Here is a 27,164-nt window from a genome sequence, read left to right as displayed (position 1 = left end):
TTTTTTTTTTTTTTTTTTTTTTTTGGTTTTTCGAGACAGGGTTTCTCTGTGTAGCCTTGGCTGTCCTGGAACTCACTTTGTAGACCAGGCTGGCCTCGAACTCAGAAATCCGCCTGCCTCTGCCTCGCGAGTGCTGGGATTAAAGGCGTGCGCCACCACGCCTGGCTTGTATTTCTTTTTGAAGATGGACAAATTCCTCAAATGTTTCCATATTAACTTTAGCAGGTGAATGTATTGTTTTATATAATAATTTGTCCCTGAAAGGGCTGAATGAGAACAGAACAGGACACAAAATAAGTCAGATTACAAAAAAATGAAAATGAACCAGAAATGGCTTTGAGGCTTCAGTTTTGTTATGTCAAGAATTTTAAGCCCAGCTAGAACAAATGATGGCTCCATTCTTAGGTGTGTGTTGGGGCCCGGGCAGGGGGGGGCGCACTCACAGAGCCCAGAAAGAGAGGATATTGGGTCCTCAGGAGCTGAAGTTACAGGTAATTGTGAGCCACTTGCAGTAGGTACTGGGAATCAAACTCAGGGCTTCTGCAAGATCAACAAGCACTGTTAACTGCCCAGCCATCTCTCTAGCCCCATTTTTCCTTTTATATCCACTCGAACTGTGGATGAACTTAGAAGGAATAAACATATCATTAAGGAATTAAGATTTTTCTGTAGGAGAGTTGGCTGCTGAGCAAATCAGCATAGGGTGTCTCATTTTTGTTTAGTCTTGTCTTGGTTAGTGTGGCATAAATTTTAAGTACCTTGCTGTGTTTTAAGTGTCAGAAGAGTTACAACTTAGATAATAGGATATTTTGGTTTGATTGTAGTATCATTTCTGCCTGGATAAGTAATACTAATGAGATGAGAACTGTGTTGGTTTTCTTGAAACAGACAGACAAACAATAACAAAAATTGCCTTCATGTATTTCCTTTGCTCTTAAAGAAATTGAATTTCATACACGTTAATCCTTATATATTTTTTAAGTTCATTGACTCCATGGTCTACTAGGTGTAACTACCATGAGTCACAAAAATTTAGAGAAGAAAATTTGTGTTAAACATATATAGACCTTTTCCTCTTGTTATTAGTCCTTAAATATCATAGTGTAACAACTATGTACATGGCACTTGCATTGTATTGGGATAATCAGGAAATTCAGACATTAGATAAAAATAGAAATGTAATAATGCCATTATAGGAGGTAGATGTAGGGTAAATTTAATCTATTTTTACTCTTATTAATTATTTAATGGTGCTGAGGAGACCCTACAGCCTCATCCATGTTTAACACACTTAACCCAATATGTCTTACTCTGAAAGAAAGCAAAACCAGCAAGGTTTTTCTTTGCTTTTTATTTTTCTCAGCAACAATAATGAATTTTACTATTTCATAGTTCTAATTATAAAAGTAAGCAATATTTTACCACATATAACTGTTCTCATTGGTGTTGTGTTTTGAAACAAAACAAAACAAAGCAAAACAAAACAAAACAAAACAAAAATTTAACCCAGGCTTGGATTCAAGAGAATCAGAAGTTCAAGGTCAACCTCAGCTACATAGTGAGTTCCATGTCGACTTGGACTGATTAGACCCCCATCTCCGATAAATAAAAATAAAATAAAATAAACAAGTATATAAGCTGGGCATGTTGCACATTTTTAATATCAGTATTTCAGAGGCAAAGGTGAGAGGATTGGGAGTTTGAGGCCTGCCTGGGCTACAGAGTGGTAGTGTGTCCCCCAACAAACAAACAATATATCAATAAGTAAATAGAGAGAGAAACCATCTGAAACATCAGACTTTTCTAGGAAGAGTTATTCTAACTACCTCATTTTAGGCTCTTTAGGTAGATAGCTGGGATCCTGGACCAGAAAATTTTCTGGAGTCTCAGAGTCCTGAAGCTTTGTCTATACCTGTAGCCATACCACACCTGGGCNTATAGCCCTCAAGTATTCCTTGTTGCCAAGTAGCTTCTGCATCCACAGGTATTCTGTCTTAGTTCAAGGACAGAGCAAAGAGATNGCCCCAGATATCTCTGCCCTTACATTGCTCTGCAGCTTCTAGCAGTTTTCTTCTCTTCTCTCTGCATAGNGCACATTCTTCCCTCTGCAGAGGATTCAGACACTGGAAAGAATGGGGCTGGAAATTAACACAGAGCGTTTAGTATTACTGATGAAGGAGGGAGAGGGAAGACTTCCAAAAGACACAATCAAGGATCACAGGGAAGGAACTTGGACATGAGTCAAGCTACAGGGAAAGGTCAACTATGGAGAGTCCTGAACTTTTGAATGGTAAATCCAGGACAACGATAACAAGGAAAGTGAAATTTGCCTTTTTAATAACAAACCATTCTATTAGGGACTTGAACACCTTGAGGTACTGGGAATGGATGATTAAAAACCCTATGGGTATTTATATCTGAGAATAGGTTTTGAATTAAATGAGCCAGCCATGGACATGAATTTATGGTTCTTTAATTTTTTAAAATCCTGTATTACTGGGATTTAAAAATAACACAAGGCTTCTAGCAGTGAACAGTAACCCTAGCTATCAACCCTTTTTAAGATAGTGCCTCCCAATGTACTCTGTACTGATCTCAAATTCATGATCTTTCCTTAGCCTCCCAAGTACAGAATGGCAGATGTCTATCATCATACCCAGCAACATAATACTATTTTTGCAGGGTGAGATGGAATAAAGGAATCAATTCTTTTGAAANGCAATGTAAACATTTGAAAACAGTCTACCCTGTAAAATCAAGATTGATAGCTGAAGATACCTGCTCTTCCCTAAAGTTATTTCTCTGTGGCCCTGGATAGTGGCTGTGGCTTCTGAACATAGGATCATGCCATTGCTCCGAGGTGTTTTGTACTTCCAGCACTGCCCCCCCCCCTCCTGTATTCACCCTTTCAACCCTGTAAACACTTGCATGTCAAAGCCAGAGCTTTTTTTTTTAAATGTTTGTTTTTGAAAAGGATCACCAAAATGTTTTCCCAATAAAAGATAGTCTTTGTGAATAGCAAGAGCATCATATTGTGTTCAAGAGAAAGAGGAAGGCTGGGGGTGGTGGTGCCTGAGTTCACTTCAAGGGAAGTCACTGTAGCTCAGTTCCCCCTCCCTCTTTCCTTCTTATGTGCACAGCCACAGTGCATTCAATTGTTTAAGAGCAATGCATCCTTTGAACTAGCCCTAGGATGGGAATGCCCATTAAAAATAAACAGCTATGTGTCCTGAGCATCTGGAACTCTATGTTCTAACACTCAGCAGTTCCGTTTCCTGTCTCTTGATTGTGTATCTGTTCTTCCAGATTGCTTTTGTGCTTTGAAAACTGCAGATTTCAGTAATCCTAGTAATCTCTATGGAAGCAAGCATTTAAATGACCTGACTCCTCTTTACCCAGAGATCTGTGAGAACTGCTTAGTAACACATAAGCGTTGTTGCTAGATGGGTGGAAAGCCTGTTTGGAAAGCTAAATATTTGGAAACCTTCTTGAACAGCCACTGTGGTATGGTGTGTTTGGTAGTGGTGGTGGTGGTGGGTGACTATCCTACCCCTTTCCCCCCCCTCACATTGTTATAAGATGAATAGTAGGGTATAGTCAGGAACTTTCTTTATCTTTGCTGATTCTTTTCCTCCTTTTCCTCCTTTCCAGAAATGGTGTCTGTTGTGTGGTCAGGACATCTGTACAAGAGAGGAGAAAAAAAATATATTAAATTTGGTCTTTGTCCTAAGAAAAATGCTAGTTGTATTAGAGCTTTTTTGTCACTGTAACAGACCATCTGATAAACATAATTCAGTGGAGTAAATACTTATTCTGGCTCCAAGTTTCAGACGTTACAGTTGATGGTGATCTGGCTCCTCAGTTGCTTCTGTATCTCTTGTAAGGCTGAACATGATGACGAAAGGGTGTGGTGAAACAGAACTATTCATCTCACAATAGCCAGGAAGCAGAGAATGGGGCACAGGATCAGGGACATGATATATCCCATCTAGGTCATAACCTAGTTTATCCAACTACACCTCACTTCCCAGCTATGATAATATTATGAACTCACCAATGGCTTATTTTATGATTAGGTCAGAGCCCTCACAACCTAGTTACTTCTCAATTGCTCCACCAGGAACAACCAGGCCTCCAGTACATAAGGTCTGGAATTCTCTAGGCTGAATGTGAATGGGCCAGAGTGATGTACATTTTAGTACTGAGTGTGACAGCAAGGCAAATGATGAATAGAATATCAAAGCTTTATTTGCATGGAAGTGATAGAACAGTGTTAAATATGATGGCCTATCTGGACTGTCTGAGCTGTTAGACATTCTGCTGCAGACCAGAAGGAGGCTGATTTGTGTGACCCTGGTTGCTCCCTGCTTCCTGCAATGTTACATAGGAAGTGACTTGGCTTTGGTTTTCTGTTCAACATGAGCCATTCTAGATATCTCCAATATATCATTTAACATAGTGGTTCTCCGCTGGGAGGGATTATGTCTCTCAGGAGGCATGTGACAATGTCTGGAGAGATGATAGCAGTAACTAGCAGGTGAAAGTTGAGGAGCATTGGACATCCATTCTGCCCAAAGCAAAGAATGACCTGGCATCAAATGTTATCAGTGCTGCTGAGAAGTTTGGTTTAGGTAAGGGATTCTGTTTTGACTATCCAATTTTTTTTTTTACCACAAATTTTTAATAACCAGATATTTGAGTAAAATAGCCACTGTTGAGTTCTTACACTCAATATTGGTGTAAACATTCTTCTGAGCGTCTTTGATAAATATAATGGAATGATTTGGATCTTAAAGGCCCCCTGATGTCCCTGTATTTAAAGTTGCTGATGTGTGGTACTATTAGGAGATGGTGAAACCTCTAGGAAGTGGTACCTAGTAATTAGAAGATGGGCCATTAAGAACACACCCTTTAAGGAAATGTTGATACCCCAGGCTCTGCCTCATTCATGTCTTGACTGCTTTGAGGTGAACAGATGTGTTTTATTTACCAGGTGCTTCTGCTTCCCAGTTTACTGCTTTGTCAGCAGCCTTTCAAGTGATTCTCCTAGGCATTTGTCATAGTTTTGAAAAGCTGATTATCACACATCTATATACATAGCTCCAGTTATCTGCTATTCTCTTGTGCATTATGCATCTGGCTATTGAGCTGTATATGTAAAGATGGTTGCATGTGCTTTTGGCCCTGTAGATATCATGATCCTAGTACCATTCTGAAGTTGGGCGTTTCCCCACGTTGCTGGCTGCATAGGCTGTCGGTGCACAACTGAGGACCTGAGGACAGGAACCTTTTTCTTTCTTAGTCAGGGAGCAGAAGCACCAAGGGTTCTGTGGCAAGGGGATTTTAAAAGCATTAGAAACTGCTGAGAGTGGGAGAAGGGTCACAGGCAAATAGAGGGCCTTATACTGGTTATCCCTTAACTAAGTTGAACTGCCGGTGGTTAACACAGCCCTTGCTTGTCAAGGTGAAGAAGATGTAGAGCAGTGGAGTGTGAAAAGAGGTTGGAGCCCCCTTCTGGGCCCTTCTGCATCTATCTATCATCTCGTGTGACTGTGACATGACCTCTTCCATCTGTTGCACCACCTCTGCCTTGGCAGCTTCCTCTTTTGACCTGATGAATAGAGATCCTTGAAAACAGTTTTCCTGACCCATGCACAATCTCTTCCTTCAGAGGGCCAGCTGGTGAGATGTGTTTTCTGTTACCCGCTTGATTGTAAGTACAGGATATTTAGACCATGACATTTTAAAGAGAGATTTGTATTAGCCTAACAAGTTACCTACTCCCCTCCCCCTCTATTGTCTTTCTATATAGGGCTTCAGACTTGCTATATAGTTTGTATCTCAGCTGGCCTCTAACTCTCCATCCTCCTGCCTCAAACATTTTGAGTGTTGGGATTACAGGTTATTTCCGTCACATACAACAAAATCAGTGGTTATGTGTCAGACAAGATGCATAGAAGGTTCTTTAGTTTTCTTACATCACTAAGTATGGAACTCAGGTCCTTGTCAGGGCTAAATAAGTGCTCCACCACTTAGCCATCCCCATCCCCAACCTCCAGCTCCAGCTATTAGGTAACCTTTAATTCACAGGGGAAATGTGACTTGGTTTCTACATAATTCACTTAGGCTAAAAATTTAAAAGTCACCCCACTTACAAATTGCAACTTATGTGTTTTCGGTAATGTTATACCAGCTGTATAGAAAACTTACTGTTTAGACAATACAAATGTACAGGATAACAAACCTTTCTAAATAGGAAACATTCTACCTAAGTAACTTTGGAGAAAATGGCTAGTAGAGAGGTCTTCCTTTCCACTAAGCTTCTGAGGTTCTTATGTTATTACCAGGATCTGTATAAGTTGCCACTGAACCTGAGAGTGGGATTGTTTGTACTTCATTTCAGTCCACCCCCACCCCCCCTTTTCTTTTTCTTCTTCCTCCCTCTTCAGACCACTCTTTTTGGTTATTGAGATAAGGTCTCATATAGCCCAAGATGACCTGAAACTCACTAGCCAAGGATTATTTTGAACTGCTTGCCATCCTCCTGCTTCCACCTCCCAAGTGTTGGGTTGCAGGCATATTCTACAAAGCCCAGCTCCCAGTCCCAATCCACCATAAATAGATTATAATAATAATAGTAATTTGTGAATACATTTGTATAGTACTTGGAGTTTGTAGCATGTTTCAAACATCTCAGTTATAGCCTATAGTTGACCTAGGGTGTTTTCATTTTTTGGAGGCAGGGTCTTGTATCCCATAGTTATGCAGGATGACCTTGAACTAATCCTTCTGCCTTCATCTCCTAAATGCTTGGATTTTACAGGCACTTGCCACCACACCAGACTTTAATCTCATTCTGACATAAACAGATTGTAACAACAGTGCTCTGTGAGTATACTTAGTATTATGAGTTTGCAACATATCTCCATTTTTATCTTACCTTTTATCTTCCTGGTTGTCTTTCCTGGTTGTACTGAGTGTTTTCTTTTTGTCCATTCTCCTTTCTCTTCCTTCTCTCTCTTGTCCTTTCCCCCTTTCCCTTTTCTTCTCATTTCCCAATTCCCTTAACTTTCTTCTCCTTTTCTTTCCTTTCTTCTCCCTTTTTCTTATTTGAGGTACGATCTGTGTAGCTCAAGTTAGTCTTGAGTAGAATAATATAGTTGAGGATGACCTTGGACTCTGGATCTTTTTGCCTCTTACCTCTCCAGTTCTGGGATTGCTTTTATTGTTTTGTTTTATTGATATTTGGTCTCACTGAAGCCCAGACTGGCTTGGAGCTACCAGTTCTCTTAAATAAGCCTCCCAAGTAGCTGAGATTACAGCAGTGCATCGGCAAACCCAGTTTAAGATAATCAGTTTTTGGAAAACCAAAGTGAGATTAAAGAAAAATAAGTGACTTTTTTTTTTTCCAAATCCTGTACAAACAAGTCTTAGGTCCCATTTCTTGCCTCAATGTTTTGGAAACCCTCTATGACACAAACCTTTTTCTACCTTGCCACCTGGTTTTTTTCTTCCTCTGTGCCATTAGGGCTGTGTATCTGGTAATGCATTTACCTCAGAACTTTTATCAATTAGGTTTGGGTAACAAACCATACAGAAATTAGAATAAAGATTGCTTAATACAAATCAGAATTTGGTGAATTGGCTGTGTTATATTCTGTCTTGTCTCTTTATAAAAACAAATTAGAGCAGTTGCCATAGAAACCAGAGGTCTTGCAAAGCAAGACTGATTTTTTTTTTTTTAAATTTTTCGAGACAGGGTTTCTCTGTGTAGCTCTGGCTGTCCTGGAACTCACTTGGTAGACCAGGCTGGCCTCGAACTCAGAAATCCGCCTGCCTCAACAAGACTGATTTACTCTATGCCCGTGGCTCTTGATAAAAAAAAAAAAATTCTCCTGTTCATGCACCTATAGTCACAGTTTCTCAGGATGCTGAGGCAAGAGATTGCTTGAATGTGGTAGTTTGGTGCTAGTTTTGACACTATAATGTGGACTCATCACTTAAATATTGTACAGAATCATTAACTAGCATCAGGCTATTGTTTTTGTTTTCTTTCTTTCTTTCTTTCTTTCTTTCTTTCTTTCTTTCTTTCTTTCTTTCTTTCTTTCTTTCTTTCTTTCTTTCTTTCACCTGGCATTAGGAAGGCAGAATCTCCAGGGTATGTACAAAAAGAGAAATCTGTCTTCCCTTCCTCAGCACCCCAAAAGCTTGGTGGTGGTGGTGGTGGTGGTAGAGAAAGAGGGGGGTGGAATGAGAATGAGACTGTGTGACACCTGACTGTCTTTTCTCTAGATAGGGAAGACAATCAGGCCCACAGGCCCAGAGGCAATCAGTAAAATGCCCTGTGCTGTTCTTGAAGCTCACTAGGAAACTGGCTAGGATGCCCTGAAACTCACTAGAAAGCTGTTTGAAAGTTGTTGCTAAAACTCACTGGGAAACTGCTGAAGGGGTGCTAATGAAACTAAGAAAGACACTTTTGAAACTATTGTCACTAGGTGTACCACAGGACTGCATGTCCCACAGGGCTGGCAGAGAGGAAGGCATGTGAGATAAGGAAGGGAAACCAGTCTTCTCTTGGTGTCCCTCCAGTGCCCTCTGCTGACTGTACTGAAAAGGTGCTAGTTGTGACTTAAGTAGAGATGTTCCCGGTGTAGGGTATTGTTTCTGAGCTTGTGTTTTACTGTCATTGAGATGTGAGTCTTGGCTTGGGAGAGTTAAATCAGGGAGGTTCTACGTTTCTTCCTTCTTCCAACACTGCTTAGGCCCTATAGATAAGCTTTTTTCCCCTTTTGTTTTAGGTTTAAAGTTGCGAGTTAGGACATTGGATTGCTAACTGGTGGTGCTTTGCAGTACTGAAAATATGCTGTTTTAAAATCCGTTGTTTTTATAGAAATAGAACTTTCTCCAGAAATTTTTTTCTGAGTTTATTTTTTCTGACCCTGGGTGTCTTTTAGGAAGACTGTATCTGGCACTATTTAGAGTACAATCTTGTCCTGATAGAGATTTGCCAGACTTTTACCTCATCTGGGGAAGAGGTCACCCATCATCACGAAAACTGTGAGTCCTTGCCGTAGAATGTAAATGGCTCTCTGGTTCCCAGTCTATCCTACCTGGATGCTGAGCCTGCCTCTCTGCCTTGCAAAACTTTGAACCAATGCCTGGTTCTCACAGTCAGCAGTGCAGTCAGCTCCTTTTTGTTCACTAATATCTATCTGCCCAGCCCCTGGATCTCTTGGGAGACTAAGGCCCCATAGGTACTTCTGTTTTCCATTTTCGTGTCTACATGACCCTGCCCTTGCATCAGAACTTGTCACCAATTCATTACCTTCCTTTTAAACATTTCATTTACCTGTCTCTGTCACCCCATCCAGGCCACATTTGCCTCTCTGTGTCTTAGGGCCAAGTATAACCTGAACCTCATTTCAGGGATGAATGGAAGGATTATTAGACCTCTATATTATTTTTCCCTGAAGTCCCACCTTAGTGGCATTTCCCAACCTGTTAAATACCCCACCCGTGGCCTGAGTCAAGATTCCTTTCTGAAGGAACTGAGACCAAACAGAATGAGTAATGGATTTAAGAAGACGGGGAGGTTATTATTCTCCTGTGTAACAAAAGGCATGGCCTGGTCATGCACTTTAGGCTATTCATTGGAAGGTAAAATATTCTGGAAATAATTACAGCTGATAACCTCCAGGTGTGACTCACATTTTGAAGTGTGATCTTAGACTCATAAAACAGCAAAGTTGTTCTTCCCTATTTCATTCTGATGACTGGACATGGGGTATATTCCACTTCTCCAAGATCAGAATTTGACTTCACCATGAATGGTGAGCTAGGTCTTCTTCCTTCCACCACCAGAATCCTGCTTACCTTAGTTGTCTTCACACTATAAAGATAACTTCTGTCAAGAGCACTGAAAAGGCTTCAGGGTGGGTATTCAGCATGGCTGCAGTTGTCCCCAAACTTGTAATTCTCCTACTTCAGCCTCACCCACCTAATGCCAGGATTTCAGGTGTCTACCACCATGCCTGGCTTTTGCTGTTCTATTCTTTTTGTTGAAGACATTTGTTTTATTCTCACTACAAGGTTAATATCCTGAAGTAGTTGTTTTCATCATAAGTTCACACTTGACTTCTCTGCCCTCCCTTACCCACCTCCACTACTTGAAGAACAGTGCCCACGTTCTGCTTCAAGGTCAAGTTCTCAGTCTTCTCACCTTCTGCCAGGATACTCCCACACTCCTGTGTATTCTTTACACTGTTTCCCCTGACTCATCCCTCTGGCATGCCTCCATTTCCTGCCTGCATGTTTCTTCATGTCAAGACCTCCATGGAATGTCCTCCCTAATGCTGCTGTATTCCTTTCAAGTTGCCCTACACATTTTGTTTGTGGAGCTTTTACATCAGCACTTTGAACCTGAAGTGAATATGGCCCTTCATATTTCCATTATACCAAATTACAATGTTTCATCCACAGTGCACCTGGTTACCTGTAGAATTTATATTCTTTTGTCTTCCCAAGGCTTCACTTTCTACTTACAGTAAAAAATCTATAGTTTTGCATTGGTAGTTAAATACACACTCTGGCCTTTCCTTACACGCACAGGACTACAGTATAAAAAGTATCATGCGGCAATTCTGTTTTCTCTTTTTATTGGTTTGCTTGTAGCTCAGGCTAGCCACAAACTCATAATCTTTTTTCTTAAACTCTTGAGTTCTGGGATCACAGATGTGTACCACCCATGCCTGAGTCACTCTTTTTTTTTTAACGTTTTATTTATTTTTATTGGATATTTAATTTATTTACATTTCAAATGTTATCTCCTTTCCTGTTTTTTTTCCTTCTGAAAACCACTATCCCATCCTCCCTCTCCCTGCTTCCATGAGGGTGCTCCCCCACCGAACCACTCACTCCCTCCCGCATCCCTGCCATGACATTCCCCTACACTGTGGCATCGAGCCTTCCCAGGACCAAGGACCTCTCCTCCCATTGATGTCGGACAAGGCCATCCTCTGCTGCATATGTGGCTGGAGCCATGGGGTCCCTCCATGTAATCTTTGGTTGTAGTTTAGTTCCTGGGAGCTCTGGGTTTCTGCCAGAGCCTGACAAATACAGAGGTGGTTGCTTGTAGCCAATCATTGGACTGGCTCATTATTCCTTGAAAATTGGTGCCAAATTTAAGTTAATTTAAGTTTAAGTTGGTTGTCTAGTACAAGCATGAATAATTAAGTCCAACTTGAGATAGCGTATGAGTTTAGTATAGAATGGAAATTCATAAAACATTTTCTTTTAAAAAATTGTACATCATTTTCTTATACTGATCTGGAAAAGGATGTCATTCTGTTTTGTACAAAGTGAGTAGCAGTATTCACATAGCAGAGCCAAGCAACTGAACCTGATTTATGAGGCATGATGAAATACTGTGTGTTAGATGTTACCAAGGATCATTTCACTGCTACAAAACAAAGCAGAAAATACACAACAGGATGGACTCCTGGTCCTTTGAGGCCAAGGAATTTATCCCAATTTGGTGGAGGGAATGGTTGATTTTTCTGTTGAGCACATGTGGGACTATTTCAGCTACCAATAGAAAACCTTAGAAGGGGTTTGTATACTATTAAATATAGCACATAAGCTTGATTCAGGATTGATTCCAGCCTTCTAGAACCAGCTCCTTTAGGGCCAGGGAGGGAATTGGTTTTTGTTTTTGTTTTAATCACTATGCAGGACACATTTATCTTTCATGTGAACAACCACTCTCCCAGTTACCCAACTGAAGTACAACATAGTGAATGAAAAATGGGGACATGATATGTCTCCTTGTCTCCAAGGTATGGTGGAGAAGGTTTATTGTCTAAAGAACTGCCAGAGGAATATGGAAGAGTTCAGACTGAACATGGCCAGCAGACTAAACAGGACTATGAGAGGAGAGAGGAAGAGAAGAGAAGAGAGAGGAGGAGGCCAAGAGAGGATTTCCTCTCTTGGACCCAAGAAAGTCTGTGGGGAGCAAGAGGATTCATAGCTGAAATGGTTAGGCTTTATAGGAAAAGAGAAACTGGGGACAAGAAAGTGAAAGCTCAGGGCTTGGCAGGGTTTGCCAGCCAGGGCAACTTTGTAACTGGTGCTTGTAAAGTTGAGAGATTCTGGGATAATCCAGTGGCCAGTATCCACTTTGATATGTTAAATAGACAGCTCAGTTAGACGTTTGTTCAGGGTTTCTTTGAGACCTAACACACAAGACAGGTTCCAGGGACAAAAATAGGCTCTAGTTGCTCACTGGGCATGCCCCATCATGGTTCTTTTGTCTTCTTCCCAAGTGGGTCCTTAGTAAACAGTGCACTAAGACTTGTACCCTAGAGGTGCTATTCTGACTAGATTGTGTGAAGGGAGTGGGCTTAGGAGACAAAATACTGAAATGAGAATGGGAGCCACAGGACTCCATTTGAAACTACCAATTAAGATCCTGAAGATATAAATCAGTGTGACAGGTGTTGGAGACATGAGATACAGAAGACCTGCATGAGAAGGGAACATTCTTTTTGGAGTAGTGTGCTTGCTTGCCTTTATTTCTTGGCCTTGCCCTAAGGAGCCACAATTTTCACAGCTTCACATTTGGGTTTCTTCATCCCCAAGGAATTGCATGAGCTTGATGGGCTTAAGCTATTGTCTAAGTTTCCTTCTTTGAAGAGATCTCCCAGATCAAAGAGGGGAGAGGTTGTAAGGTTAAGGTCCACAATGATGACCTCTTAAAGAAGACCCTCTAGATACTTGATGATATCCTAAAGGCTGTTATCATGAGCTATAATAAAGACAGTCTCTTGTGAGAGTCTAAAGGACTCTATTGTCTTATCTGATTTGTGCTCCTTACTGATGTTGTAGAAGGGATGTTTAGGCACCATCGGTGGTGGTGGAACATCATAGGCGCACCTTCAGATCTTTACCTGTGCCCCTCAATGCTTGGCAGCAGTTTCTACTTTATTTAGGCCAGTCAGACCCCCATACTCATTGAGGTGCTAGGCCTTCTCTATTGGCAGCTTTTCAGAGGATCCGATTGCTTTTTTTTCTGCACTGAGGTGAAACAGATGTCAAATTCATAGTCAGCTTGTTTGCCCACATAGTTGGTACTGAAGCTGTTCTCTAGGTCCTAGGCACAATCACCATACTGGAGCAGTATCAGATTGTAGGCTACAGTGGCAGCAGGCTAGAGCACCAGCTTTTTGTTTTTTGATTACATTCCTCCTTCATATATAAATATCTCTTGTCAAGGGAGCAATAGAAAAGAAAATACCATGCTGTCTCCCAAATGCAAACATGTTTTCCCTGGAAAATATAGATGGGGCATACTTGAAAAAGGAAGATGGGTGTTCTGTTAGTAAATAAAGACCTTTGTAGACAAGAAATGATAGGTGGCAGGCATCAGCCTTCCTTGAGAAGGTAGAAGGGTTCAGATGAGATCACTTTGATAGAATGTCCCAGAACTTATCAAATAAGCATTTGTGGGAACAGGACAAAAAACTGACTCTTGAAACCCAATCACCATAGCTGACTCAGACACACATAATACATCATTTTGAGGAAATACTCCGCCAAAAACTGTCTTGGCCAGGCATAGTGGCATACTTAATAATTCTGATTTCTAGGGCAGTGTGAGATACTTTATGAGACCCAGTCTCAGAAAAATTGGGACTGGAGATATTTATTATGAAGTGCTTGTTTTACATGCATAAAGCCTTGGGCTCAATTCCTAGCACAATAACCCTGTTACCACAGCTTTCTTAATTTTAAATTACTTTTATTTTTTTTACAGTCTAGTCATTACCTACCTCCCCGTCCACCCTCCCACAGTTCCTTATCCCCTTCCTCCTCTTCCCTGTCTTCAAGAGGATGTTCCCCACCATGCCTCCCCTAAATATTTTCTTAATGTTAGTACAATGAAAAGTTTTGGGGGTCAAGGATGTATTTTAAAGTTTAGTCCCTATCAGTTTTATACTGGGCCAAAGTCATTTTCTTCCTTTCCTATATTGGAGAGTATACAACATTTTATTGTGTGAAAATATATCCAATATAAAATTGAGCATTTTAAGCATGTTGAGATGTAGATCCAGTGGCATTAGGTAAATTTTCCATTGTTGTACAACCATCACCAGTGTCTGTGTGTTGACAGCATTCCATCCTGTCATACTGAAACTTTGGCCCCATTAAGTGCTAACTATCCATTTCTCCTTCCATTTTCCAGCCCCTTGGGACCACCATTCTGTTTCTGTCTCTATAGTTTTGGGTACTTAGGTACCTCATATAAATGGAGTTATATATTTTTTAATGTAGTGTATGTCATACAGTGTAATGTCAAAATTCATCCTTATTGTAACATAAGACAAAGCATCCTTTTTGGCCCCATGAGGATAGTGAGATGGAACCTCAGATCTTATGCATGCCATGAAGGTACCCTAACACTGAGCTACATCTCAAAGGGCTGGATAATAGTCCTTTGTACATGTATACATTTTACTTATGTATTTAACAATGGCCATGTGGGTTGTTCCTAGAAAGCATAATTATTTAATAGTAAGGCCAAAGTTAGTTTCTGTTTCTCAGCCCACCAACCAGGCACTCAGACTCCTACCAAACTTAAGGATATGGTGTTGAGATTATACCAGCTGGCTTCAGGGGAGTAATACCATCTACAGTGTTGTATTTTTGGGATTTGGGTTGTCTTTTCTTCTACCACTATTAGTAGTCCAGGTCGTTCCAATTTGATCTTGGTGTTCATTCTTCCTCTTTTTCCTCCATGGTCTGTATTATATATCTAAGTTGACTCCATTGGTACCCTCCAAGCTCACCTCCAAGCTTTACATATTTCCTGCTTCTGTTCACTCCACATGTAGGATGCCTTTCCTTGAGTCCTACCCTCAGACAGCTACTTGCCTACATGTTCTTCACCTGGGTGCTCTTGGGTCTTTTACATGAGACTTGTCAAAACCTCATTTTTTTCCAGATGTCTCATGCTATGTGTACAGTGTTGAGACAATTATAAATTATGTCTGTTATGATATTGGGATAAAATTGTCTAGACTTGTTGGGTGCATTGGCATATATCTTTATCTCAAACTCTTGAGAGGCAGAGGCAGGTGGTGGATTTCTGTGAGTGTGAGGTCAGGCTTGTCTATACAGCAAGTTCCAGGCCAATCAGGGCTACACAGTGAGATCCTGTCTCAAAAAATATTGTCTTGATTTTTGAAGTGAGTTATTATTAGATGGACTACTTCCTGTTTTTGCTAGGAGTGTTTGCTTGAACCCAGGGCCTCATACATGAAGACATGTATGAGGCCCATGCTTTACCACAGAATTATATCCCCAGCCCATTTTTTAAAAATTTAAAATTTTTATTTGTTAATTCATTGATTAATTTACTCAAATCTCCCCTCCCCCCAGTGTTTCTCTGTGTCTGTGTGTGTGAGACACATCTGTGGAACTCTGGAGAGTTTTCAAGAATCAATTCTCTCCTTCCCATGAATGGATGTTGGTTCTCTCTTTTTACCATGTTGGGGCTGGAGAGCAAAATCTGTTCATCAGGCTTAATAGCAAGCACCTTATCTGCGGAACTGTCTTGTTGCTCCCAACTCCTTTTGTTGCTGTTGTTGTTGTTTGTTGGTTGGTGTTTGTTTGTTTGTTTGGGAGCGCGGGCTGATAAGTTACTGCCTAAGCCTCCTGAGTAGTTGAGACTCAGGCTTGTACCTTCATGATAAGCTAGGAGTAAAATTTTAATTTTTATGTGTAATACTGACCTCCAGTGACTAAATTGCCTTTTTTTAGCATAAAACTTCAGTTCTCCTAGGGACTTGGTAGAGATTAAAAAAAAAATGTAGCTGTGTTTATTTGTATGTGAAACAGGGTTTCACTTTGTAGCTCAGGCAGGCCTAAAACTTACAGCAATCTCCTGTCTCAGTCTCTTGAGTGGTGCTATAAAAGGTGTGCACCACCACAGAACATGAGACAAAGGCATCCTGAGTTTGAGACCAACCTGGGGTATATGGTGAGACCTTGTCTGAAAACAAACAAGTCAGCTAACAAACTGCATACTAAGCAATATTTGATTGCCACTGGGGCTCTTTGCTGCTTCTTTAATTGCAGGGGTTTTGGGGAAGCAGGGGTATAATAAGCAAAGTAGAAAATATATTTGTCTTTGTGGACCTAAGAGTCAATGGTGCTTTGTGGCATTATCTAAATGTGTGGTTGTGTTCTGATAAATTTTTATTAAAAACTAAGGACAGTAAAGACCCCTGGCTGGATTTTGTTTGGCCAACGACTATTTGTTAGCTTACCAGTTATGCAGAAGTTAAGTGTATGTATGGATTTGTGATTAATTGCTGGCCTAACAAGGGTTTAGTCTCTACTAAGTGGTATAAGTAATAGATCAGATAAATTGGCTAAGGGTTCAGTGATCACTGTTTTGTTTTTAAGGTAGGAGATGTAGAAGATAATATCAAGCTTTGTGTATGTGTGCCTGTTTTTCCAATGCTGAGGATGGAACATTTCCTTATATGTTTACACAGCCTGTTCTTTATGGGTACCTGAGCACAGCTCTTCCAGTTTTCTGGTACAGCAGATAGCAGTCTTTAGTAACTGCTTCCATATAAGAATAAAAAAATGAGAAACTACTAAAATTAAAATAATTCCTTACAAAGTTTTGAATTTCTGTAAGTAAAACAGCTCTTTCTAATACCTTTCCAGGCATTGTTATCTTCAATTCTTCAGTTAGAAAAACAGAGTACTGACTTTTTATCTGCTTCTACATCATCTGTTAATTCTCTAATCTTCATTTCCTTATCCTAGCAATTCCATAGCCCCGTGCATTCTCCTTCTAATACTATTTATTCTTAAATCATATATAATTTCCTACATTAAAAGAATTCCAATTTTATTAGGTTTTTTCTTCATTTACATTTTAAATGCTATCCCGAAAGTCCCCTATACCCTGCCCCCACCCTACTTTTTCTATCCATACCTTTTCTTCCTGAGACTACTCTAACTCTCTATCCTTGATGCCTCCAAGTTCACCCTTGCTAATCAATGCATCAGTCATTAAACTAGATGGTGTATATGCTTCCTCATGATTCCAAAATCAAGGCCAAGTCTGGCTACGAACCATTTCCAAAAAGGACCATATAGGCCTTTATGGCTCCTGTGGTTATATTGTCTAGACCCTAAAGGCCAAGTGGAAGTCTATTCCTCATCTTCTACAGCCTCCATTCCTCATTCCTGAAAACGGCATCTGTTTCAATTACTATGGCATTTTTAGCTCTGAGTAATGGGGGAAAGTAGATTCCCAGAAAGAAAGATTGAAAGTAGAGTAGTAAAGACAGTAGATCAACCTCGGGGCAACAGCAACCATCAATGTGGAGATCATGGGGTCAACGGCCTGGCAATGCTCCAGGGGCAGGAACTGTGTTACACCTTCCCTTATGCAGTCATGCCGGACCCAGTACTAGAGAATTTATTAGAAAGCTGGATGTTGTGGTGGCAGTGCAGACCTGAAATCCCAGCTACTCCAGAAGCTGAGTCAGGATGATCATAGGTTCAAGGCTACCACCTGGGCTATATAATGAGACCCGTTCTCAGTGAATGAATGACTGATGAATGAATAGTCCTGGGGACATAGCTCAGTAGGGCTGGGTTCATTTTCCCATACTAGAAGGAAGAAAGGAAGAAAAAAAAAGGAGATTAGGAATATTAGTATCAGACTGCTTAATGTGCATGAGATTTCTCTTGGGATCAAGGCAATGCTCTGAAATTTGATGGTGACTATGGAATGCTGAATGAACTCAAAGTTGTACAATTGTATGACTTTTATGAGTGGATATGTGAAATTTGAATTCTATCACAAGTGCTACTAAAACAAGGTGCAGGATTAATGTATGAAAATAATTACCAAACTGTAAAAATGATCCAGAATTATTGTTCGGATGTAGGAATTCCAGAATATGAATCTGGTTTTGGTTATATGAATTTCTGAGTCTTTCCATTCATTTTTCAGTGAACTTGTGTGGGGACTGACAGGGATGAGGGATGCTATATAAGCGGCATTGTATTAGTGTAACCCTGGTCTTTCAGTGGGAATAAACTCAGCTTGTTTGCCCCAAACTTTCCCGATCTTTTTACTGCTGGGTTATCCTAAAGCTGTGACCTGCTTCAAGCCCGCACATACTAAATTCCAATCTGCATTAGAGGATCTTGCTATGGCTCAGGAATGTTCACAGAACCCCCTTCTCTGTTACAGATCGAAGAAGGAAGCAAAGCTGCAGCAGTGGACAAGCTACTTGCTGGAGATGAGATAGTGGCCATTAATGATGTGAGTCTCTCAGGGTTCAGACAAGAAGCAATTTGCCTGGTGAAAGGCTCCCACAAGACCCTGAAGCTTGTGGTCAAAAGGTAAGATGTGTGTCACTTCTTTACTAACCAAGACAAACAGAGAGGCATAAAATGAAGCCTATGTGGCTTGTTTATATGTTAGAGATTTTGATATGTGTGTGAGCTTAAAATTACACTTTTTCCTCATTAGTTTCTGAAGACTGTTCTAGGATTCCCCTTTTGAATACCAGAACCTGCACATGTTTAAGGCCTTTCTAGAAAATGCCATTGTATTTGTTTTTAATCTAGGCATATCCTCTTACATGCTTTAAATAATCTCTAAGGACCTAAACTTTTAAGTTGCCATGACAAAAGTACTTGACAGTAACAACCTCAAGGAGAAAAGATTACTTTTGGGCTCATGATTTCAAGAGATTTCTGCCCATCACAGTAGAGAAGGACTGGGTTTGATAGCGGTAGAAGTATTTTGCAGACTCCTTGTCTTAGTCAGGGTTTCTATTCCTGCACAAACATCATGACCAAGAAGCAAGTTGGGGAGGAAAGGGTTTATTCAGCTTACACTTCCATACTGCTGTTCATCACCAAGGAAGTCAGGACTAGAACTCATGCAGATCTGGAAGCAGGAGCTGATGCAGAGGCCATGGAGGGATGTTCTTTACTGGCTTGCTTCCCCTGGCTTGCTCAGCCTNCTCTCTTATAGAACCCAAGACTACCAACCAAGAGATGGTCCCACCCACAAGGGGCCTTTCCCCCTTGATCACTAATTGAGAAAATGCCTTACAGTTGTATCTCATGGAGGCATTTCCTCAACTGAAGCTCCTTTCTCTGTGGTAACTACAGCTGTGTCAAGTTGACACAAAACTAGCCAGTACACTCCTCCTTCACAGTTTTGCTGACTAAGAAGCAGAAGAGATGAATTGGAACTAGAGTTGAGCTCAAACTGTCAAGGGCTTGCCCTCAGTAACCTTCTTCCAGTAGCCAGACCCCACCTCCCTAAGGCTCTACTGTCTTCAAAACACAAGCTGTTGGGGGCAGTCTACTCCCAATAAGGGAATATATTGTTGCCTGTTGTTCATAGAAGATGAAGGGCAGGTAGTTTTGATTACTTTTGTTTGTTTGTTCATTTGTTTTTTAAGAAAAAGTTTCTTTGTGTAGAACTGGCTGTCCTGGAACTCACTCTGTAGACCAGGCTAGTGTCAAACTCACAGAAGTCCCCAATGCCTCTGCTCCCTAGGTGTGGGGACTAAAGACAGGTGCCATCACTCCCCCCACCCCCCAGCCTGTTTAACTCTTAAGCATAAAAGACAAGAGTGGGTGTGTCATAGATGCAAGTAACAGATACTAGGTTCATAGTATTGTGCTGCAGTTTGGGGGACAAACTGCATGTTCCTATAACTGTTCCTATAAAGATTGGGGGTTGGCACTTAGATGATGCTAAGAAAATGAAATTAGGGACTTAATACTTTCTTTTTTTTGGTTTTTTTTTTTGAGACAGGGTTTCTCTGTATAGCCTTGGCTGTCCTGGAACTCACTCTGTAGACCAGGCTGGCCTCGAACTCTGAAATCTGCCTGCCTTTGCCTCCCAAGTACTGGGATTAAAGGCGTGCGCCACCACCGCCCGGCGGGACTTGATACTTTTATGTACAGGATAAAAACAGTACTACCATGAGAAAACTTTTATTTTTTCAGAGATTTCAGGCATGTGCCTCTGAGACTTGTTGCATGTCTGTTTTTATAGAATCAATGGAGTTGTTGATTTAATTAAAAAGTTAAATCAATATTGATGCATGCAGTATATGTGAAGCAGAAGCAGGTGGATCACTGTGAGTTTGAACATATAAATATGTATACTTGTGCTTTTCTCAAAAGTTAAGTAAACATTTACTTCAGATTTTATCACACACTGAAAAACATACTTCTACAGAGCAACTCTCCCTTTCCCTCCCCACACCCCCCCTTGTTTTTTAGCTGCAGGCAGAATCCAGGGTAGAGGCTCAGAGACGAGTAAGGAGAGGCTGGGGAGGTAGTTCAGTGGGTAAAGCACACAGGTGTGTGGACTGGCGTTCAAATCCCCAGCACTTGAAAAGCAGAGACAGGATCCCTGGAGCAAGCGGGCTAGTTAGATTAGCCAAATCAGTGAGTTCTGTGTTCAACCAGAGGAACATTTCTCTCCCTAAGGATATAAAGTAAATAGGGATCAAGTAAGATATAAGATAACAAATTACAAGATAAAAAAATTTAATTTTTACATACTATGTGTGCAGTCCAATGCTTGGGAGCCCTTGTACACATGCAATAAATAAATAAAGAAAGAAAAGTGTTATCAACCCTTATTTCTAAGTGGGATATGCTTTTGAATGCCTTTTGTTTATGTTTTGGCAGTACTAGAGATCAGACCCAGGTACTGTTATGTGCTAAGCAGGTGCTCTACCACTGAACTACAGCACTTCCAGTCCTAAACACCCCTTTAATCAGACCTTGTAGCTCAGAAGATATAATTTCAGAAGGTGGAATATGAGGTATCATTAATGTATAATTCCTTGATTACCTCATGACCCCTCAGAAGGAAGTTGTCTTGTTTAGGAATGCTATTGCTATGATGAGACACCATGACCGAAGCAACTTGAGGAGGACAGGGTTTATCTGGCTTAAACTTCCATATTACTGTTCATCATTGAAGGAAGGCAGAACAAGACAGGAGCCAATGCAGAGGCCATGGAGGAATGCAGCTTACTAGCTTGCTCTTTCTTGCTATAAGAAAGTTCAGCCTACTTTTTAAATAGAAGCCAGGACCACCAGCCCAGGGGTGGCACCACCCAAAATGGGTTGGGCTCTCCCCTATAAGTCACTAATTAAGAAAATGCCTTATAGCTGGGTCTTAGGCATTTTTACAGTTGAGGTCCCCTCATTTCAGGCAGGTTGACATAAAACCAGTACAGAAGTCCTTTGTTGTCATGAGATGCAATTAGTCTTAGTCAAGTGATGGTCATGGGAGGATGCTAATTCTAGAGGTAAGACTAGGAGTGACACATTGCCTCTGGGAATTGTCACTGCCTCTTAAACCTCATTCTTTGGTCGTGAGGGGCTAGAACTCCCACCCTTTGACTAACTTGACTTTTGAATAGGGAAGATACAAATTTCAAATCCCTTCAACTGGGCATATGAATTCTTAGCATAGGATTTTTTTTTTTCTTTTGAGACAGGGTCTCACTGTATAGTCTTGGCTAGCCTTGAACTTGTAGACCCTCAAAAAGATCACCTACCTCCACCTTTAACATGCTGGAATTGAAGGTACCACCACACCAAATGTAGCAATGGAATTTTTTTTCCGTCAGAAGGTAGTATGTACAGAAACATGGAACAGGTTTCATAAGTCCGCTTCTTTTTAGTGTCAAATCTGGTGTTTTAAGTGTGTGTGCCCATGGGTTTAGTTGGGGAAAAATAGTTTTATTTTTTACTTTGCATTTCTATAATTATGAGGTAAAGCGGGCATTGCTACATATATTTCTTTTTCTTTTTTGTTTGTTTGTTTGTTTTTTGAGACAGGGTTTCTCTGTATAGCCCTGCTGGCTGTCCTGGAACTCACTTTGTAGACCAGGCTGGCCTCGAACTCAGAAATTCGCCTGCCTCTGCCTCCCAAGTGCTGGGATTAAAGGCGTGCGCCACCACGCCCGGCTGCTACATATATTTCTTAATGTGCTTGATATAATTGTTTTGAATCTTGAATTATATGAGGATATCAATAGATGAACTAAAGCCTATTTAAAATATGTCAGTGCCACCTAGGAAGCAAAGAGAGGAGACCATAAAGCTTTTACTGGCTGGTATAGCCAAAAAGATGTGTAAAACATTTCAGGAAGAAGAATTAAACTTTACTCCTGAAGGCTTGATGGAAGCCATTATGGAGAACTCCTATTTTTGTATTCTACACGCTGTTTCCTTTAAATACGGAGTATAGACAATTATTTGTGTTAAGTAAATAAAAGTGATTAGTTTAAGTAGGAAGATTTTTAAAACAAAGCAGTTTATTCAAGCATTTATCTGAAACATTTTAACAACATACTTAGTGTTTTAAATTTTTGTAAATAATTTTGTATGAATTGTAAGTAATAAGGGTAGGTATTATTCAAATTTGACATGGTTCTGTTTAGAGATGTGAAGACAGTTCCCACGCTGGTAAATTAGTTAATATTAGGATTTTTGTGTGTTTCTTAGTGCATGGTGAATAATTATTGTTAATCTTAAAGATAAACATAATAAAGCCATTCAACACTCCAGAATAACAGGCTTCATTTCAAATAAACCAGTTGTTTTTAAAAATTCAGCATGTATTCATTCACTTTTTTCTCCATGCTCCTGACAACCACTCAATCTGCTTTCTGTACCGTGTATTAGTTAGCATTTACTAGTATTATATATTTTATATTGAGTTCCAAGGTGGAACAGGCCTTCTCACAAAAACTTCAAGACTTGGGGTGGCTCCATAGTAAACATGTGCTCAGCACCTAAGGCCCAGGTTGATTCTGAGCACCCAAAGAAGAGTCTAGCTCACAAAAAGTCACTCTGAAAGTGACTCATAGCGTGTAGCTGTTAACATTTGAATTGTTGTCCCAGCATAGACTCCTCTCCCCTTAATGACAGCTGCTCCCTGCTTTTATTTCCCGTGTTTCTTTTATCTTAGTTTGTGAGGTAGCCAGGGGAACAGCCAACTGGAATGAGATTTCAATAGGGCAGTTTCACAAAGCCATGGTATCTTGTTTCACAAGGCCCTGCAATCTTGTCCTCTTTGAGAAGCAGTGCCCTGACTTTAATGCCTGAAGGGACATGGTGATATCTGTATTCCCAGTGAAGATTCTTCCACAGACAAAAGAGAATGGTTACTTTTCTCAGGGTTAGCTGGGGAAGAAGAGAACTTCAACTATCATCTCCAGAAAGAGCACATGTTCTTCATGAGGTCCAGGTGGCATTCGGGGCTCTTGAGCAGTAGGGTGGGGGACTCTATAGGAGCCAGATCTGTGGGGCTATCACAGGTTGAGTCAGCATGCCTACCTTGTTCTTTGGTGTCCAAGGTGTTTGATGTTTCAGTGTGTCCCTTTGCAGTGCTATGTAGTTTTTAGTATATATTTGTTTGTCTCTATAGAGTTGTCACCTGCTTTGTCCTCCTCAGTGCACAGTTCTGCACCTGGTGATTTCATGGATAAGGGCTGGCATGGATCTGGGCTCTAAGGTTTTCACAGAAGGCTACAGATTTTTTGTTGGGGACCAGTGTTGCGGTAAATCTTCAACCCAAATATGCCCCAACAATGAAAACACGACTCAGTTATTATGAATACATGCTGTGCGCCTAGATTGGGCAGTTCTACTGCTACATTATCATCCACATCAATGACACCCCTTAGAACCTGCGGTATCTCCAGGCCATGTGTTTCTGCTCCGCTTTTCTTCTTCTTCCTCCTCCTCTGCGTCCTCTCCTCTTCCATTTTCTCCTCCTTCTCTCTCTTCACCTTCTGCTCCACCTTCCCTTTATCTGCCCTATCATCAGCTCTCGTTTATTATACAAATTAAGTTGGGAAGCAGGTTTACAGGAAATCACCTGAGTGCTGACTCTTTCCTAGTTCGCAACCCTCACAGGACAATGGAATTAACATTAAACATAATTAGCTCCAGGGCATCCACAATTTAGCAGTATTGGTTTGGCCACTCAGTTGGATTAAAAACAGAGGGGGGCAGAGACACAAGGACTTAGAGAGCTCAGCCTGGTCTAGAATGAGTTTAATGACACTTTGGGTACTTTTTGAGATGCTGTCTCAAAATAATAACCATAAAGTAAGTCTGGGGGATACAGCTCAGTAATTGGAATACTTATCTAGCATATGTACCAAAACCACACCAAAATGTACACATGAACCCTAGGGAAAATTTCTTTTAAATATTATGCCATAAATTATTTTTATAATGCTGATCTATTTTCAATCTTTTTTTTCCTTTACAATGAAGTATAGCTGCCTTATTTTAAATCTTACCCTGGTAGTTCATTGTAATCCTGTCCTAGATTACATGCCATTTTGTTGGGGACAAGCCAGGGTAGGTTTGATTCATGTTACTTGTGTCTTTGCTGGTAGCCATAAACCGTCTTGTGAATCTAATTATATCTCCTAAGCTTTCACTCAGTAGCAGCTTAACACCAAAGAGGAGGCTTTTCTTTTGCTGGAAGCTGCAAGGGTTAGACAGCCTGCATCAGATGGTTACACATTTTGCAGAAAGCAGGCTTCAAAAGCTGGGGAGTAGACTTGCTTGCTGGGAGCAAGTTTCTTGCAGCATTTATCACTCTCTAATGTTGCAGAGTTTCATTGCCATCAACTTCAGACTAGTACTTTATTGTGCTCTCCTCTGCCCTGGCCTCTGCCATGGCTTTGAGAGTGTAGCTGGAGTTCCTCCGTGCTAATTATTAGCACAGATGTTCCTGTGAGTGGCAACTTTCAGTGAGTGGTATGGGTTTTGAGACAGCAACAGATCCTTTGTCTCCTATTTCCTCTCCTCTTCTCTTCTCTCCTTTCCAGTGAGCCTTTCCTTGGTGGAGTTCTCCCAAAATAGGGACTCTTGGGATGTGGGGTTTCTATGGGTATCAAGTGAAATCCATACGTTACAGTAGCTTGCTGTTCTTTGCTAATGGCTTAGGGTATTATTTCTATTCTGTGAGCTTTGGGGGCATGCTACTTTGCTTATTTACTTGTTGAAGCAGAGATGTTGAACTTTATAGCCTGATTTGTTTGCCCTTCTTTCAGTATTTTCTTTATGAAAGTCAAGAAAATAAATAAAACCACATAGTTCATAAGAGTTTTATCTTGAATTTGGACGTAGATATAGCTTAAGTAATTTAATCAGATGAGTCTCTGAAACATTTAATTTTCTAGGTCAAAGTTAAGACTTTTGTTTTTCCTTCTTTCTTCATTGTGAAAATAAAGAACTGGATCTTTATGAAGGTTGTATGCATACTGTAACTAAGACATGCAAATAACATTTATAAAGTTCAATTTGGCAGAAGTATTGTCTAATGAGTCATAATGAGTAAAAGAGACAATACTTTGAAATCATTGATGGCTTTTAGTTTTCATTAGTTATACTATTTTGTTAATTTTTTGGTAATACATAATAATAGATTTTATTATGACATTTCCTTGCATATAATTATCACTATACTTTGCCTTTTGTTTTCCTCTGGTGCTAAGGACTGAACCCAGGGCCTTGCTGATGCTAGGTAAGCATCTTATTATTGAATCCCATCCCAACCCCATTGATGGTTTTTAATATATTAAGAGACACATATTTACTATATCAAAAGAGACATTAAGAGAAACTGTTATTTTTGTTTATTTCAAGTTTCTAAAGGAACTTGGTTTTTTTTTTTTTTTCCGAGACAGGGTTACTTTGTGTAGCCCTGGCTGTCCCGGAACTCACTTTGTAGACCAGGCTGGCCTTGAACTCAGAAATCTGCCTGCCTCTGCCTCCCAAGTGCTGGGATTGAAGGTGTGCACCACCAACACACAGCAAGAACTTGTTTCTTTTTGTTTAGTTTTTGAGACAAAGTTTCACTAGGCCCAGGTTGGCCTCAAACATGAGATCTTTCTACTTCAGGTTTCAAAATCTGGGATTACAGTGTGTGCCATGGCACTCATCTCAGAGGAACCATAAATTGTATAATTAGCTTTACATGTTACGGATTATCTCATTTTGAGATCTGAGGAATTAAGTTGTAAATTGTAGCATTAACAATGCAGCTTATATTTTCATTTGTGGTTCTATACCATAGATTCATATTCTATATCAATATTCTTCTCTGAATTTATATTCTTTTTAAAATTATTATTAGATATTTTCTTTCTATACATTTCAAATTTCAAAGGCTATCCCAAAAGTTCCCTATACCCTCCCCCCGCCCGGCTCCCTTAACCATCTACTCCCTCTTCTTGGCCCTGGCATTCCCCTATACTGGGGCATATAAAGTATGCAATACGAAGGGGCCTCTCTTCCCAATGATGGCTGACTAGGCCATCTTCTGCTACATATGCAGCTAGAGACACGAGCTCTGGGGGTACTGCTTAGTTCATATTGTTGTTCCACCTATAGGGTTTCAGACCCCTTCAGCTCCTTGTGTGCTTTCGCTAGCTTCTCCATTGGGGGCCCTGTGTTCCATCTTATAGATGACTGTGAGCATCCACTTCTGTATTTGCCAGGCACTGGCATAGCCTCATACGAGACAGCTATACCAGGGTCCCTTCAGCAAAATCTTTATGGCATATGCAATAGTGTCTGGGTTTGGTGACTGATTATGGGATAGATCCCCGGGTGGGTAGTCTCTGGATAGTCCATCCTTTCGTCTTAGCTCCAAACTTTGTCTCTGTAACTCCTTTCATGGGTATTTTGTTCCCTATTCTAAGGAGGAATGAAGTATCCACCCATTAGTCTTCTCTCTTCTTGATTTTCTTGTGTTTTACATATTGTATCTTGGGTGTTCTATGTTTCTGGGCTAATATCAACTTATCAGTGAGTGCATATCTAATGGCTTTTGTGATTGGGTAACCTCACTAAGTATGATATCCTCCAGATACATCCATTTATCCAACAATTTCATAAATTGATTGTTTTTAATAGCTGAGTAGTACTCCACTATGTAAATGTACCACATTTTCTGTATCCATTCTTCTGTTGAGGGACATCTGGGTTCTTTCCAGCTTCTGGCTATTATAAATAAGGCTGCTATGAACATAGTGGAGCATGTGTTCTTATTGCCA

General features: G+C 40.5%; 1 protein-coding gene and 1 pseudogene across 4 annotated transcripts in view; one reads left to right on the top strand and one right to left on the bottom strand.

Moving 5' to 3' along the window:
- Shroom2 (shroom family member 2) overlaps positions 1-27,164 on the top strand; it is a 172,040-nt gene that overhangs the window by 63,368 nt on the left and 81,508 nt on the right. For all 4 annotated transcript variants that reach the window (XM_021153607.2, XM_029473112.1, XM_029473111.1 and 1 more), the window contains exon 2: positions 18,281-18,432. In XM_021153607.2, the coding sequence (XP_021009266.1) occupies positions 18,281-18,432 (152 nt within the window). The remainder of the gene's footprint in view (positions 1-18,280; positions 18,433-27,164) is intronic.
- Positions 12,610-14,773, bottom strand: LOC110287033 (annotated as a pseudogene).

This window comes from Mus caroli, chromosome X (assembly GCF_900094665.2).
Source record: "Mus caroli chromosome X, CAROLI_EIJ_v1.1, whole genome shotgun sequence".
In the NCBI taxonomy this organism is placed as follows: Eukaryota; Metazoa; Chordata; class Mammalia; order Rodentia; family Muridae; genus Mus; species Mus caroli.
The sequence above is the reverse complement of the archived record's forward strand: the minus strand, read 5'-3'. Positions and strand labels throughout refer to the sequence as shown.